The sequence below is a fragment of the Schistosoma mansoni genome, chromosome W, assembly GCF_000237925.1.
Source record: "Schistosoma mansoni strain Puerto Rico chromosome W, complete genome".
NCBI classification, from domain to species: Eukaryota; Metazoa; Platyhelminthes; class Trematoda; order Strigeidida; family Schistosomatidae; genus Schistosoma; species Schistosoma mansoni.
Genome location: NC_031502.1, coordinates 16,172,494 through 16,189,321, shown reverse-complemented (window position 1 = coordinate 16,189,321; position 16,828 = coordinate 16,172,494). Strand labels below are relative to the sequence as shown.

Sequence of the window (16,828 nt, the reverse complement as noted above, 5' to 3'; positions counted from 1 at the left end):
TTTCGTCAAAAGGGAGGCTTCCACTCGAGAAAACCTGTATTTTCTCCACGAGTGTCTTCGTCAGCATGTTCTACCAACAAGTGTAAGATACAGACCTCCAATCAACTGCCCAATGGGATGGAGAATAGCTAAACAACAGGAGTACCTAATAAACTATTCTTTCTTGTCGACAAAATTTAACTGAGATACCCAAAAGAGTCTTTATGTTTTTTACTTTAGCAATTGTTTTTTTCTAAAGGGTCTACAAAACGTTATTCTTATCCATTAGATCCATATCTTAACAATTAACTGCCTTGCATACACCTATTTTTACAAATGATTAAAAAAACCTGCAGTTAAGATCTCTGCCTGTAACATTCTAAGCATTGCCTATTTCCTTGGATTTGTTAAGACGTTAACTGCGTCTTGCACAGTTGTTCAAGTGAATTTTTAAAGATTCGAAAGAGGTCCTTCAAAGTGATATTTTACACTTGGAAATTGTGGTATTGATTGGAGGATGCCCAAGTCAGTTGTTGTTATAATTCCTAATCTGACAGCTTAGTGGTTAAAGCAATCGGCTTTCAACCTACAGGTCACTGATTCGAACCCAGTGTCACTTTAGTACGGGTAGTTGGGTAACATTACTACCCTCTGCATACAAGTGGTGTGGCTCAAAACCAAGTTCATGAAACTTGTACTTATTGAACGTGTCACGTCATCATTAATTACGAAACTCTAGCACAGAAATTATAAATAACACAGAAGTTTGTCGAAGAGAAAAAAAGATGAAGTAAGAGCTAAACAAAATATCTTCAACGTTTATCTCGCGATAGGCTATTTATTTGTCACTGCAAAAATATAGTTTTAAATCACCTTACATAAAATCTTCAGCAACCAATTTCTGCAACCTGAGAGTTAGTTCATTGTCCTACATTTCTGTGCACACTTCAGACAGGAAATCTAGGACCAAGTGTATCTATTCCGCTTGTTCATCCAACTATCTCCAATCTTTATTCCCCATAATTCCACTTGTGTTATCACTTTATGTCAAGAGATGTACTTGATGCTTAAAGTAAAACACCCCAAGCCCTTGATCAATGTAGTATTTGTTACTTTTCATTTGTAATGAAAGTGTTCGTCATATATTAGGAAAAATAATCCCTACACACGTTTTGCTCCAATTCATTAAATTTTCTTATCCATGTGTCTAATAAGGAGAAATTCCAGTTAAATCAGAGTATCTCCATCACTTAAGCGTATAGCATTGTGAAATCATTATTATCATCGCTGTTATTTATGGTTTTATTCAATATTATGTTTCGTACTATATGTACTTCCCAGCACAAAGTTTTTCAATAAGTTTCTTAAACTTATTGAAATATTTTGTTCTGAGAACAAAAAGTCAATAGGTGCATACATATATACATGAAATTAGTAAATAAACTGTCTGGAGTTGAATGTAAAAGTTTTTTAATACAATAAGAATCTATACAACTTTTTAATTGGAAACATGTTTAAGAATACAAGCTATTGACCAGGACAGGTTTTACAACCTGTTCGTCTCATAGTATATTTGGTAGATACGGTATTTTAGAGCTTTTATACCTTTGCTTACATCCGTGATATTTGATGTATTGGCGTCTCGTTCTACCTGAAAATACACAAGGAGAAAAAAATAAATGAAATAGATGGTTATTATCACATAACATAACACCTCCCAGGAGCCACATGCCCTGCTAACTCTCTTCAGCACTCCGCAACACAGCAAAATCTTTTCTGAAAAGCCTGGAAAGTAGTGATTTCGAACAGTAAAGTATGATAGATAATATGCAAGGATTTACAAATCGTAAAAGTAAATGTCGAGTAATGCCAAAAGTATGTGGCCTCTTTATGAAATAGGTCAAACGGAAAACTTTCTTCGATATCAATAAAACATGAGAAGCTCAAGATAGATCACAGTAAAAACTTACGCCAAGATAAATAACCTCTGACACTGTTTTTATTACAGAATCTCTAATAGTACAAACTTAATGGGATTCCGAAAGGGTATTCGAGTACTGCCCTTGTCCCGGGCTAAAGTTAACAGTTTGACATTTGAAGTATTCAAGTGTAAGACCATTAAAAACAGACCATCGGTCAATAAGAGACAAGAACCCATTCATTTCAAGGGGTATGTGAAGAGGCAGGAATCGGAGTAGATCGAATGAGATCATTAGCATACGTAACAAAGTATGTTCTATAAGAAATGGCAGATCATGAAAAAGAAAAAATGAGAAAATAAAAGGGAAAAAGACAACTTGTGGCGCACCGTGAATTAGTAGAAACGTTGAACACTTTCCTCTATGCACGGTACGCTGTTTTCTTTCGGAGAGATAAGACACTTGGTTGTCAGTGTTGATGGTGCCAAAGTTGTTCGGTAGTTGTGTTCTCGAAACAGAGGCAGAAGTATGGTCTAGAAATGCGCATAAAACATATTCCTTACCTTTTTCCAAACTCAGTGCTGTATTACGATGCAAAAAAATAGCAGCATCTAAGATACTTCTTTTGCGATTGTAAGCAAACTGATGTGCGTCAGTATACTCTTTTAAGGCAGATTGAAGTGTTAGTAGTAATGAACGAAGGGTTGTAATTGAATTTGACCAAGCTATTTATGGGACAACTTGAATTCTCCCTAATATTGATTTAGTCGTTATGATGATCACCAGAAATAAAAAAGCAGATAAAGACTAAATGAGTTTATCTACATTTAAATGAGTTTTGGTTTTAGTGAGAAATACAGGATTTGCGGGAGTTCGTATGATAGATTTCGGGATAAAATCCTAAGAACTCCGATTATAGAGTCTTATAATAATAGTTGCAGTGGTCGTCCCAATTCGTAAAAAATTCAAGTTGAATAAATTGTATTCCTCCAATTCGGGTTCCAATTGTCTTAGTCATTTCCGTAATCATTTCTTATCAGGGTTGTTTTTGTTCAGATGAAGAATGTATCATTTATTTGTGCTTACTAAAAAGATCATTATCTTTTCATCTGTTTTATAGATACGAGATAGAGGTAGCATAAAAGGAATGTTTGGGAAAACCTATTTGGTGACTACATTAATGTTGCCAATTATATGGTTCAGTGCAGCATTTGTTTATTATGGCGTCGTTTTGATAAGTGCTGAAATATTTCGCTTCAAGCACTCTTGTTTTGGTAGTAAGTTTAACTGTCTGCCTTCAAGTAACTGTTTATTCGAGAGACTTTGCTTGTTTCTTTGTTCAATAGTACGACAGTTTTTGATTAGCATAGAAACAATTCGTTGTGTATGACTTTAGTGACTCTACAGTAGTATAGTTATCTGGTTTTCGTTCTTTTTCTTGCTTATTAGAACCTGTTCTAACACCAGATTATCGTGGTAACCTGAGCCATTTTAACGTCGCACCACTTGTGGAAACTTCGAACCAAATGGTCAACTTTTGTTGTAAAGAGTTGTCTGAGGATGATTATGTGGCTATGCTAGTCTCTTCAATTGGTGAATTTGTCAGTAAGTCTTTGGGTTAGTTTTGTAAAAAAAATAGTCTTTAAAATGTTATCTGGCGAACAACGAATAAATAATCTTTTTTTGAGATTTCTTGAAATAATGCACCGTCATTTTATCTGAGGTTCCACTGGCAATTACCACTTTTTTCTAAGACCATATTGAATATTCTTATACCATAGTATGACAAAAATCACTAAATGTATGTCTACGTAGTATGGGTGATAGTTTTACTGGTTAGATGTTTTCGGACACTAGATTGTATGCACTAGATCAACTAGATTCATATTTTCCTCTAATTTTAAGTTGACACTCTGTCCATACTCTTGCTAAATCATTTTATTTGCTTTATTCGATGGTCACCTAATGATACGTTTTCCGGGAAGTTTGTGTACATATGAAATATATGTTGTATTGTTTTTTTACATTATCAGTATATATGTTATATTTAAGTCTTATGGATTCGAATATTGAACTAATACATATACGGTAGTGCAGTTTTCAATATACAGATATATCAGATAAGACATATTTCTGAAGGTATAACAGGTGGTAGATTTAGTTAATCTGTTACAAAATCGATAGATATTTTTGTATACACGTAGTGTTTTTATACTTGCTGATCAATACAGACCAGTTTATTCCATTGTCTTATTGCGTTACATTTGTCATCTAACTTTTTGGACAATAGTTTAAGAAGTCCAAAAGCTATATTAAAGTAGTGTGAGTAATTAGATACATATGATTTCCTCAATTTTCAAATTAACAATCAGAGTAGAATGTGATGTACTAGTCAGTCAGGTAGTCAATCGCTAAAATTCATATTCAAGTGGAGTTTTTTTTTGAGCTGGATGGTTTAGTTGTGGAGCTTTCATTGTTCTTCCGAACAACATATCAGCGCCAAACTTCAGGTAAAATTAAAGTATTTGCATCGATGTGTTTGTTGATTGCTAATTGACCTGGGCGCCAAGCTTCTAAAAATTCTCTGATGTTTTTAGTATTCTCTCTATCCAAGATTTTAACATTTCCCCAGTCGAATATGTGTCCGCAGTTGTTCACATGCATTGATATAAACAAAGGTGTTTCAAGGAGTTTGGTCCCTAATTAATGTTTATGCAGGCGAGGATGAAAAGGTCCTTGGATTTGCCGAATGCAGTGTTTTTCACAACTTGACGATGTTCAGCTCTTTTTTTATCATTTCGTTCTTTGGTTTGCTTGGGATTTATTGAATTGATTTTGCTGGTTTGCGTGTTGCATCTATTCCAAACGGCTTCAATAATCTCGTTGTAATTTCTGATGTCTTTTATATATGGTAGGATGATTTGTTTGTTGGTTTTTATACATGACTTCGTTTCTACTGACGAGTGGATTTGATGCTTTTGAAGGATAGACATTAGATACTTTTCTTTATTTTTCCGTGCTGCAAATGTGCTCCAGTGTGTTCTTGTCATCTTGAATAAAGCTCGTACACAGTTTATTTTGTGAGTCCTTGGGTTATTGGTACTGTAATTGAAAATTTGATTTGTGTGGGTCGGCTTCTGATAAACTTGTGTCTCCAGTTTTCCTGTGTCCATTCTGGTGAATAATACGTCAAAGAATGATAATTTGTATTTTGAATTATTTTTCTAGCGACGATAGAGTTTCTTTTGATAAGCTTGTTTCAGTCAAGATGAATAAGACTGTCAGATCGAAGGATATTGATATGACGGGATTAAAAAGAAGAATTACATCTTTTTGCTCATTGTTATTTCTGGTCAACATTATTTCCGTTTGTAATTCAATGCGTTAATTATTCGGAGCAATATTTGTTTTAATTCCCAGTGTGATATTTTATTCAGGATAACAGTAGTTCGAGTGTGGTGTTTTATTCAAGATATGATATTCTTTGTATTAAATTAACCTTAACTACGCTCAGCATGACACGTAGCATGTGGTTCGTTATAACTCTGGGTATTTCTTATACATGTGATTCCATCCTAATTATTAATCAAAATAAGTGTAAAATCAATATATGAATGAATGTATTTTAGACTAGGGTCGTCGTCTTGTTTTGAGATTAATAAATCTTTACTTGTACCAGTCTTGGTGTTCTTACTTCACGTTGTGGGAATTACAGTGGTTCCTCGTTTTACAACTATAAGTAATAAGCAATTCCGACATAACAATTAGCAAAGACCAGACATAACAGATATCGTCAGTTCGTTGATCTGAATCTCCTTAACCTTATCCAAGAATTTTATGGTAGATTTGATCGCGTGATTGGATAAATCCATTAAAGGTTCCAACATTCCTGACATTTCTGTTGATAAATTGTATGTTGGTCTTCCGAGGAGTGACACGATTGGACGTAATGTGGGTATTTAGCTTGTGCATTTTCGGCCCACCATTGAGTCGAGAGTGTACTGGTCCACTGGATTCCGTCCTCCTTTGATCTTGCTCCGACATTTCTCCTGCTTTGACAAACTTGTTTAAAGTCCCTTAACATTTGGTTGTCGGACTCTTTGATTGGATTTTTGTTCACTGATTTGTATATCCTTTCATCCTCAAGCAGTTCTTTGCTTTCCTGATATATTGTTCCTTGTTCATAACTACCGTAGCGCGTTTTTGTGCACTGGAACTATGGTAATATCTTCTCTAGTTCTGAGTTTCTTTAAAACTGTCTGTTCTTGTGCGGTCATTTGGGTTTTGTCTTCTGTCGAGTTAGTGGCACTATGGTTTGTCTTAATTCCTACTGAGTTTTTTCCTGTATCCCGACAGTTTTGAGTGATGACTCTAATGCGGCGGAGAATTCTAGTTTTTTGAAACGTCACGTGTATTGTAGTTAAATGCTTTTCGGAGATTTTCTTCTTTCTTTATCAGAGGTTGTTTTGCAAGAATGACCACACAGTTGTTTGTGTTTCTTCTATGGGTGGCTTTGAAATCTTGATTCGTTTTTTTCCTTGAGAGTGTTTCTTTGTCCTCTATGTCGTCTGCTTGATATCTCGATCTCTGTTGTCAATATTCTCAAATGTTCTGATGTGAGTATCCTCTCTAGCTTCCTTTTTTGGTCATCCATGATCTGTTAGTATCATTCGCATTCGCTAGGATCTTAATATTTCGATTAGTTCCACGTTAGTGCAACACCTACAATCAAACTTAAATCCCAAAGAATATTAAATATTCGTTTTCTCCTTTCTTGACTTTACTTTCTTGTAGTACTTCTGTGATTTATATTATTCGTTCTCATCGTCTAACTAGGGAAATACTATCTATCTTATTCACATTCACAGACCTGTTATTAATCCTGATATTTGCTTCCGATATCACTCTAACTAGCCTTAAATGGGACAAAAGTAATCCTGACTGTTTTTACTTCTCAATTACTATGTAAAGTTGCATGTAAATGTGAAGTAATTGTGTGAGTGGATCATCGACTTGTGAACTATCGAATTAATAGTTATTTACCTAAGAGAATCGTTTAAAAGCTTTGACTGTACTTTACCTCTTTGTTACTTAGTCTTTCCTTCCTTTCGTGATTTCAAATCAGCTACTATTCATTTCGTAAAATTCCTTTTTTATGGTTCTTTCGGTCACCTGTCTGTTTTTTTTTCAGGTATACCATTGATGATTCTCATGGTCGACTTAGCTGGAAGAAAGGTTACTTTGGCTACGTGGAATGGACTTATAGCTGTTCTGTTTATGTTACTTTATCTTTGTATGCCTAAATCAGCCTTAACGGCTCTATTGTTTGTTTTGCGCGCTTTGTCTGCCGGTTTATTTAGTCTTGCATACGTTTACACAACAGAGGTATGTGTTTACACATAAGTATTTTGGAAGTTATTTGTATTCGTAAGTAGTTTGTGCTAACCACTCCATCTCATTTCTTACAAAAGAAACTTTTAACTAGCAAATGTGATAAATGTTTTTTTTAATTCTAAGAAATTCAAAGGCATCTTCGCTGAATATAATGATTCGACGTCTTACACTTATATAATAACATTGTTATAAATCGTACTAGCGTTTTTTTTATTCATATACACATTTTCTTCCTACGGTATATAATTTTATTAGCTAATATAACATAATCGAATCTAATATTTGTTTTATTTATTTTTATGGTTTAAACAATTCTCTTGAATTCAGACAATTTCATTTTGTTCATTAACTTGATTGTCTTTCGGTGAGAGCAAACAGCTTCGTTTTCGATTTACCTTTTAAGTGACATTAAAAAAATAGCCGCATAACACTGCCGTCACATTTCATTTATTGTTTTACTGAATTTTTATTACTGACTGAATACTTCAAGTGATTTTCAATAGTTTATACTTAGAGTTTAATCGATTAAAGCTGCATTATTGTATACGAACCCACCCCATATCTTTATTTTTAGGTCTATCCTACAACTGTTCGTGCAGTAGCTGTCGGGATGTTCAGTTCGATTGCCCGATTGGGTGCAATGGTCACACCTTATGTAGCTCAAGTAATGATGCCAGAAGTATCGGAAATCGGAGCTTTATCTTTATATGCCTCTGTAACCCTGGTAGTCTCAATTGTATCCCTTTTCCTACCAATAGAAACAAAAGGGCGTCAGCTACCTGTATGTTTATATATTATTTTTCATTGCTTAGTTCTTCATTTACGAAAATTAGAGTTTTATATTTGACCTTAACCCTAATCAATTTGTTGATTAATGTACCAAGACTGTTTGTGTATGATAATAATTACTGTTTATTTGTGTGTATGCGTACACATTGTTTACTCGATGAGACTGACTGCTACCATTAAATATTTGCAATAAAATATTCAGTTTAAAGGACGGTTTTCATGGCCACTAGGTGAAGATACCGTAAACAATTCTTCTGCCTTTTCATATAACTGCCTACCATAACGTGTATGTGAATAACTTTTTCCTGAATTCGAACAACCCTGCGTAAAGGAGGAAGGTTTGGCATGAGTTCAGCATCCACACCCCGTAGAAAACAACCTTGGTGAAAAATGCTAACCAGAATAAACGATTTAAACTATGTAAAATGACATGTAAGTTGAAGAATCTTCATTCAGAAAATTTATGACGCCCCACAGTGAAAGCCGATATTCTTCGGAAGTCGCGAGGCCAATGCTTCTTCTAACAACCAGAGCAACAATTAATATAGGTGCATGGAATGTTCGGACAATGTAAGAGTCCAGGAGGACTAACCAAATAGCTACAGAAACGAGGAGATACAATTTGGAGGTGCTCGGAATCAGTCAGACCCATTGGACCCAAGATGTACAGAAAAGGATAGATTTGGAAGAAATGCTCCTCTACTCTGGTCACGAAAAAGATAATAACTCACACACTCAAGGAGTTGCACTGATGCTTTCCAAAGAAGCACGTAATGCACTTATAGGATGGGAATCTCACGAACCCAGTATCATCAAAGCACCTTTCAAAACAAGGCAGGAGGGAATCACAATGAGTGTTTTCAATGTTATGCACCCATCACTAATAGTAACGACAATGATAAAGATCGGTTTTACGAGAGGCTGCAATCAATCACAGAGAGGTGATCAAGAAAGGACCTGACCATTCTGATAACAAAGATAACAAATAAAGGATATCTGAACATATGTGGGAACTTCAGAGGCACCACACTACTATCGGTACCAGGAAACATTTTCAACAGAGTATTGCTGAACCTGGTGAACGATTCAGTAGACATACAGCTTTGATATCAACAGACCGGATTCCGTAAGGATCGGTCGTTCACAGATCAAATCGCGATATTATGGATTACTGTTGAGCAATCAGTTGAATGAAATTCGTCACTACACATCAACTTCCTTGACTATGAGAAGGCGTTTGACAGTGTGGATAGGCGAACCATATGGAACCTTTGGCGATATGGCGTACCTGTGAAGATCGTAAAACATCCGGAATTAACACAACGGACTACACTACAAAGTCAGGCATAGAGGACATTTGGCAGACATATTCCAAGTGAGGACCGGAGTCAAACTAGACTGCTTACTCTCCTCCTTTTTCTTCTAGTTGACTGGATTATGAAGACCTCCTCATCTCTTGGGGAAGCAGAGAACACAATGGACAGCTCGAAATGAACTATACGATTTAGACTTTGTATATGACCTGGCCTTTCAATCCCATACACACGAACAAATGCAGGTCAAAACAAACAATGTGACAACAGCCTCTACACTGGTAGGCCTGAACATACACAAGGGGGAAAGCAAGATCGTGAAATACAACATGGCGATCACCAACCAGATCAAACTTTGTGGGGAATCACAGGGAGAAGAGGTGGAAACCTTTACGTACCTGGACAACATTATCGATGAACAAGGAGGATCAAATGCAGACGTAAAGGCAACGATTAGCAAAGCAAGGATAGCATTCCTACAGTTGAAGAACATATGGGACTCAAAACAATTGTCAACCAATATCAAAGTCACAATCTTCAATACGAATGTTAAGACAGTTCTACTGTACGGAGTTGGAACTTGGAGAACTACCACAACCATCATCAAAATGGTACAAGTATTCATAAACAACTGTCTGGGCAAAATATTTCAGATCCGTTGGTCGGTTACAATCAGAAACAGCCTACTGTGGGAAAGGACAAACCAGCTTCGAACTGAAGAGGAAATTGGGAAAAAACTCCGGTAGTGGATAGGGCATGCATTAAGGAAATCATCAAACTGAATCACGAAGCAAGCGCCAACTTGGAATTCTAAAGACAAAAAGAAAAAACGAAGGCCAAGGAACACACTGGGTCGGAAATTGGTAGCAGACATCAAAAGGATGAATAGCAACTCGAAACAACTGGGAAAGATTGTCCAGGACAGAGTTCGTTTGAGAATGCTGGTGGGCTGCCCACGCTCCGCTAACAGGATCTAACAGGTTTAAGTAAGTATTGAATTCTAATTTTCCTTAGACCTGCTTGTTTTTCCACTTCTTCATCATTAGTCCAGTCTTTTCTTTCAATTGCCTTTCCCGTTTTAGAATTCTGTAGATGCGCCATCGACTTCTTCGATTCCAACTAGAAATCCACCACCCATCGCTTCTCCAAAGACCAGGAATGCATCATCTGAAATCTCAAAGTAAATCATTATTTATATTACTCAAGGTCATTGTAATGTTCGCTGTTTTGGGATTATAACATATATGTATTCACTTGTCTTTCTTATATTTTCATCATAATACTCACTAATATTTATTTATTTGGATTTGTGTGTTTTCACGAGGTAAATAGAGTACATAAAAGATATTACTTTTTTTCTCTCGTTATTCTGTCGCTACACTAACATTGTAACTGTCGGGTCGAATAAAGCTAACATTAGACATGCAATAAATAAAACAATGTTGGAAACCAACTAAAATATTTTATGTTTGCCTTCTATTTTTGTATTACATGTGTCGTTGTTACATTTTTTTAGCACCTCAGGCCCGTTGTGATATGTGTATGTAAAAACAATAAAAAATAAATCATCACTTGTATGGTTATGTAACTTTAGATGTAATGTCCTGTTTGCATCTTTTCTTCTACCTTCTTCTTTTTTTCCTTTCCTTTGTGTTTTGGACTTCTGTGGGTGAAATCAATAAATACTATGACTATAATGTGTACTTTTGTATTTCTTTGGATGTAGAATAAAAGTGTCCCACTATGATAGATAGCTAAAAGTTACGGGTTAATGGTTATTTGTATTTATGTACTTGTTGAGTAGTACACATATGCAAAGCAATGACTCGAAACTCCCGCTGAACACGGATAGACTAGAATTCAATGAACAACATTTTATAGTCTATTGTCTTGTAATAGAATGAACGTGTCGTAGTTTATAATTCCCAACATCTTTAAGTCACTGTCGAATTATTCCGTTTGGCACAGATCACAAGTTGTTTATTTGTTTTTTGTTGCGTTTTAGATGAAGTTTGTAATATGGTTGAATAGCCAACTCACGTATTTTCTCAGTCAATCTTTTTCTTGTTAATTATTACCTAAATCTATTCAGGTACCTAATATCCGATATGTGATCGCATTGTAATTAGTTTATGGAACCCTTGGAGGTGTTAACTTATCGACTAAAGTATATTAGTAATCAATCACCTAATTTACTAACATACAAGTGCGAACCTTCGTAATTTTTAGCTTCGTCATTATTGATTTGTCCTATACACGGGATTAGTTTGTTTGTAACTCTACCTATAATACTGTCCAACTATTGGAGAAATTAGAATGATATAATTCTGACAAAGATCACGTTATTACGGTGTACACTTGGCTGATTGAATACTCTAAAGTATTCTGCAAAAGTGATTCATATTTATTCAACAATTGTGCTGCTAAACAAGGTCTTTAAAATGACAACCAGCTAGTAAAACTAAGTATCTTATTGCTAGTTCACGAAGATCAATTTGAATTATCATACACCACAAGAATGCAGCATAAGTTTTTAGGAAACAAACAGTCGTTTACAGATTTACTGGGGAAGTCTTCATTATGCGACTATTAAAAAATGCTTGGCTAAAACCTTATCCAATTTGATTGTCTTACATGACAGCAGCTAAGGTGTTTTGTTGTTTCAGTAAAGCTCAACTTAACTTCTTTATCTTTCCTGTCACTGGTGTTCTTTTTTTATGGGGAGTCTTATTCCTAAAACTGTGTTCGTTATTGGTGATGTTGTTAACTCAGGTGTAGAGTGTATTTGAATCATCATTTTTATGAAATATTGCTATTATCCAAACCTAGTTTCCGGTTTTGTCATGAAATACGAGTGTATTTCACGTAGTTTTGCTAGCAGATATAAGAAACTTTGAGGAGATTAGTTACTTTCGATTTTCATTTGAAATGCTAAGTAGTATGACTTTCCGTCACATAATTAATGTAACTGAAAGCTGAACATAGTAATATCTGCTCTGTTACTTCGTTGTATTTTATGATTTCAGGCGTTACCTCAGGTCCGACAACCTAGGGTTCATAGCCACAAGTTAATGTTTCATTCACTGAAACTTGAGCAGGTCTTCTGTAACAAACTTCGTATAATCTTCCTTACACTTACTATCGAGAAATGGGCTCAAACTGTTTCCAGTGTAGATTACTATAGAACCTAGAAAATTATATCATATTTCTTGAAGCTAGTTCCCAAAATACTAATTTCGTTTCGCGTGTCGTGTACATTAGTTTATGGTAAAACTCATCAATTTACTCGAAACTGAGAAATCTTTAGAGAAGTATTTCTACATTTCCCTTGAACACAGCAAAACTGATATTTTTATTTTGTTGTATACCCATTTCAGTAGCGCATAGCTATATTTGTTTCAAACAATTACTAATGTAAATATTACATGGGTCTTGGAATGTAAACAGTAGTTTACAATAACGAATCATACTACTAAACACTCGCGTGGTCTATAAATCAAACTAGATGCATAAATCTTCGCACTTATTGATACAAAATCTCGTATTAAGAAGTTAAATAACCTGATAGGACAATTAATTAGTAAGATTCTAGTTTCAGGTATTTTATCATGCGAATACTAAGTATCGTTAAAGCCTGTTAATATGAAGAGGAGTGTTTATTGTATGGTTTATCCATTCTAAGTACCATTACTTAACTATACAGTTTATGAAAATGTGTCAATTCCTGGAATAGGTTTAATCACAACACGTCAGTAGGGTGACTATGATGTATAAATCAATGATCCAATCCTCAGTTTTTCTGTGTAATACTTGTTGGTGATCAAATTTGTCTTCAATACCATTAGTATTACACAAATATCAGTCCAAGTAATACAGGAAACAATAGTGTTTCATTGGAGTCATTCCATACCTACCTTGTGTACGAAGAATGATTTTGTACGCTACCAAACATATTGAAGCGAAGCACCGTAAGTTATTATAGGGTCATTATAATTAGACTGATAAGTGGAGAGTATCAAAAATAAAAGTGACATTTTACGAGCACTTACTCTTCTGTGTTGTCTATAGATTTCAGCACATATTGATTGGTAACAGATTTTCGAACGACTTTGTCGATTTCGTTGTATGAATAATACTTTTAACTCAATAATGAAAAGGTAAGCTCAAATTCCGTTTGTCTGTCTTTGAAATCAGTTTTATATTGTCTATAGCTTGATATTGATGAGAACGATTGATACGTCATAGCGATTTCCAGATATCTCAAAAGACGATGAACATAATATCTGGGTGTTGGTTGACAACAACAGACCAAAGGCAAAAATCCATGTTGAAGCCCGTTATTAATTTATTTACTTTTTTTCTTGTTAATCTGCACTTCAGTCTGCGTGATCATTAGTCATTTATCATAATAGTTATTATCAGTATGAAGTTGCGGAGATTATTAAGTTTTTGATTGAGATCGTGGATCGATTGATGTTAGATCACCATTGAAAACCTGGAAGCACTAGACAGCCATTTCATCCTATTATGGTTATTGATTAGCTCCACAGACCATTATCTGCAAACTTATCAAAACCTAATTTTCCATCCGGTTAGTATGTCTGATTTAATCTAAAAACTGTAAGTAATATATTGTAGCCTGGGGAAAATTCTTGTTCTCAATAATGTCCGAAACCACCATTACTGTTTGTCATTTTAATTAATTCAGTCTGTTAGTGCTTCTTCCCAAAAGAAGTCTTACAGTATATGTTTGCTAATTTAAGTGACCGATAACACATGGATTCAGTGAAACCTGAATCATAATATCACTGAATATGTATTTAAATAGTTGAATCGACGAATAAGTATATTAGTCAATATGACCGAGTTTTAATAATAAACATTAGGAACTGAACGGAAATAAAATATCAAAATGACACCAGGATTGAACCATTCAGTAATTGCAGCAGTATTTTAGTAATCTTGGCAATAGAATGAGCGCTAATTGTATTTGAGTGAAGTTACCCGGAATTGTATTGCATTGGTCTGATCTAAACTGGATAGTAATGAACGAATGTATAGTAATCTTGTGGTGTGGGCTACTTATATCGACATAAGTAGTTTATATCGTGAGTAAGGAATAAAATATCCGACAACAGACGATCGAGAAAAGAACAGAAATAGAAAGCAATTGGTGTGGAAGTCCAGGATCAATGAAGCTTGAGACAATTGATGAACATTTTGCAAATAGAGTATCAAAGTATGATTTTTGTATTTTATCAAGCAACTTTGTAATTTTTTGGTTGTCCTCACCTGTGTTCTCATTCATTACAATCTGATCTGTGTCTTGTAACAACTGTATCTCAAAAAAAGGACTTATAGATAGGTTAGAGTATGTCGAAAATTACGTGAGTAGTTATTCAAGATTACCCGTATAACTAGGTACAAGAAAACCAATAGAATTGAATTTATAAGTCTGATAGTCACATGATTATTCTAGTCTCATGTAGTCCAAAAGAGTATATTCTTGTATGAACTTGTCATATGTGGTGCAGCACCTTAGTATAACTTTATGAAAGGTAAAAAAACAATATTTGTTTGATTTTTAAAATCACAGCGAAATTTCAAAAAGTATAATTTAAAAAAAGGTGTATTATGAGAGCTCAGAATTGAGAAACGGCTTTTGAATTTTTGCACCAAATTCAAAAAGCACACATTCTGTCATAAGTCATATAATGCGATCATTAAAAATACATTTTCATAGTGTTCAGGTAGTTTAAAAAGATAATTAAATTATTTTTGGCCATCATAGTGTAAAAATGACGGCGTTAAACATATTAAATACTGAACTCTTCTCAATTAAATTGTACATGGCACACAAATTAACCCTATCTGTAAGTCTTATCTTTAACCCTAACCAGGGCTCCTGAAAATCTACTTGCAAGATGATAAGGGTTTGCGAAGACCAATTTTCTACATCCTTTTGTATTCAGTTTATACAAATTATATATATATATATATATATATATATATATAAATTCCAGTCAAAAATAAATGTAGATGGAGACTAAAACACCTAGATAAGATTTTAAATAGAGGTTGATGTTACATTCATTTATGTAACAAAAACGTATCCAACCCCTTAAAACAGCAGAAGCACTTGCCATTCATGAGTTGAAGCCAGAGCCGCGCGTACGAAAGAAGTACGTCTTATCGTTACCTTGGCCTTAAATTATTATTTCGATTACCGTTATTACTATTATTATTATTATTATTATTATTTATAAGAACTTTCGTCTAAATTAGAGCGAATAGTTTCACAGTATTTGAGCGCCGAGTTGATGTAAGACATTAAATAGGAATAATATATTTGTAAAATCTCAGCGAATGAATTTGAAGTAATTCCAACGTTTCGCCTGGCAATCTGGTCCAAGCTTTTTCAAGGAAATATTTCGTGTTTTTAATGTTTAAATGGGAATTATGTGTCAAAGTGGGATTTGTTTACGCAAATCCCAGAAAGTAATTGCGTTAAGGATAATATACCAGTTGATTCAGTTTTATAAATAATTGAACGGGTTTCCATAGAAATGCCTACAAATCAAACAATGCGAAATGTCAGTTATATAAATTAAATGGAATACTGGGTGTTTTCTACGTGGTTACCCTGTTCGTATTATGTGTACGCAGACTTTTCTGTAATAAATGACGTCCGATCCACATTAATACCTGTAGTGCCGTGCTTCAATAATAGCTCACTTCGATAACCTTTATTATACCAATTTTAACGGTGTATAAAATCAGAAGGCAAAAGGAAGCGGCAACTACATTTTTATTGATGAATGATGCAGACCAGAAAGCTGTGGGCACATGAGCAAGTGTAAGCGAACGAAGCAAAGACGATGCATAGTGGAGATGGCCGGGAAGCCAACTCGCTATGAGCAAGCATTACTCAATATTTATAATCAGGCAAAAATGAATGACAGACATATGATGAGTAGGGTACGAAGGGTACACATATACGCTCATATAAAAGTATAGTCAAGGTCAATAAGCGAATAATTAACAAGACCAAAATATGACTCATAATATATGGGTGAATTGGCTTGGCCAGTAGCTAGAATAAAGTATATGGGCTTAACATAACAACCGATACTACACACCTGATTGAAAACCTATTTATTAAATAAAATGTGCTTCAAACTTGTTTATGATATTTAATAAATAAAATTTGGTGCAAACTTATAGAACAATCGTTAAAATTTCAAAAGGGTGGTTATCTTCATGCTATCTGGTTCAACAATAAAAGTACGATTTTTAGCTCACGTTAGAGTGAATACCTAATTCACATTTTTATTTTAACCGAACATATATTTCAACACTAAACAAAATTGGGCAAAATTGCCCATTACCGAAACACCTAAAAAATGGGAGAATATATTATTGGAAAGTTTGTAC

At 34.5% G+C, this 16,828-nt stretch overlaps 2 protein-coding genes across 2 annotated transcripts in view; both read left to right on the top strand.

The window, feature by feature from the left end:
- The window catches only part of Smp_171870 (putative sugar transporter), a gene marked incomplete at its 5' end in the record, with an annotated part of 38,648 nt that extends 27,812 nt beyond the window's left edge, over positions 1-10,836 (top strand). The window contains 4 exons of the mRNA XM_018788754.1: positions 3,019-3,175; positions 3,348-3,503; positions 7,090-7,283; positions 10,477-10,836. Of these exons, the coding sequence (XP_018654265.1) occupies positions 3,019-3,175; positions 3,348-3,503; positions 7,090-7,283; positions 10,477-10,578 (609 nt within the window). The 3' untranslated portion in view covers positions 10,579-10,836. The remainder of the gene's footprint in view (positions 1-3,018; positions 3,176-3,347; positions 3,504-7,089; positions 7,284-10,476) is intronic.
- Smp_189850 (putative sugar transporter) lies at positions 7,903-8,139 on the top strand (the record flags this gene model as incomplete). The annotated part of the gene is made up of 1 exon (XM_018788755.1): positions 7,903-8,139. One exon carries the CDS (start codon positions 7,903-7,905, stop codon positions 8,137-8,139), a length of 237 nt encoding a protein of 78 aa, XP_018654266.1.
- Positions 10,837-16,828: the final 5,992 nt, after the last annotated feature.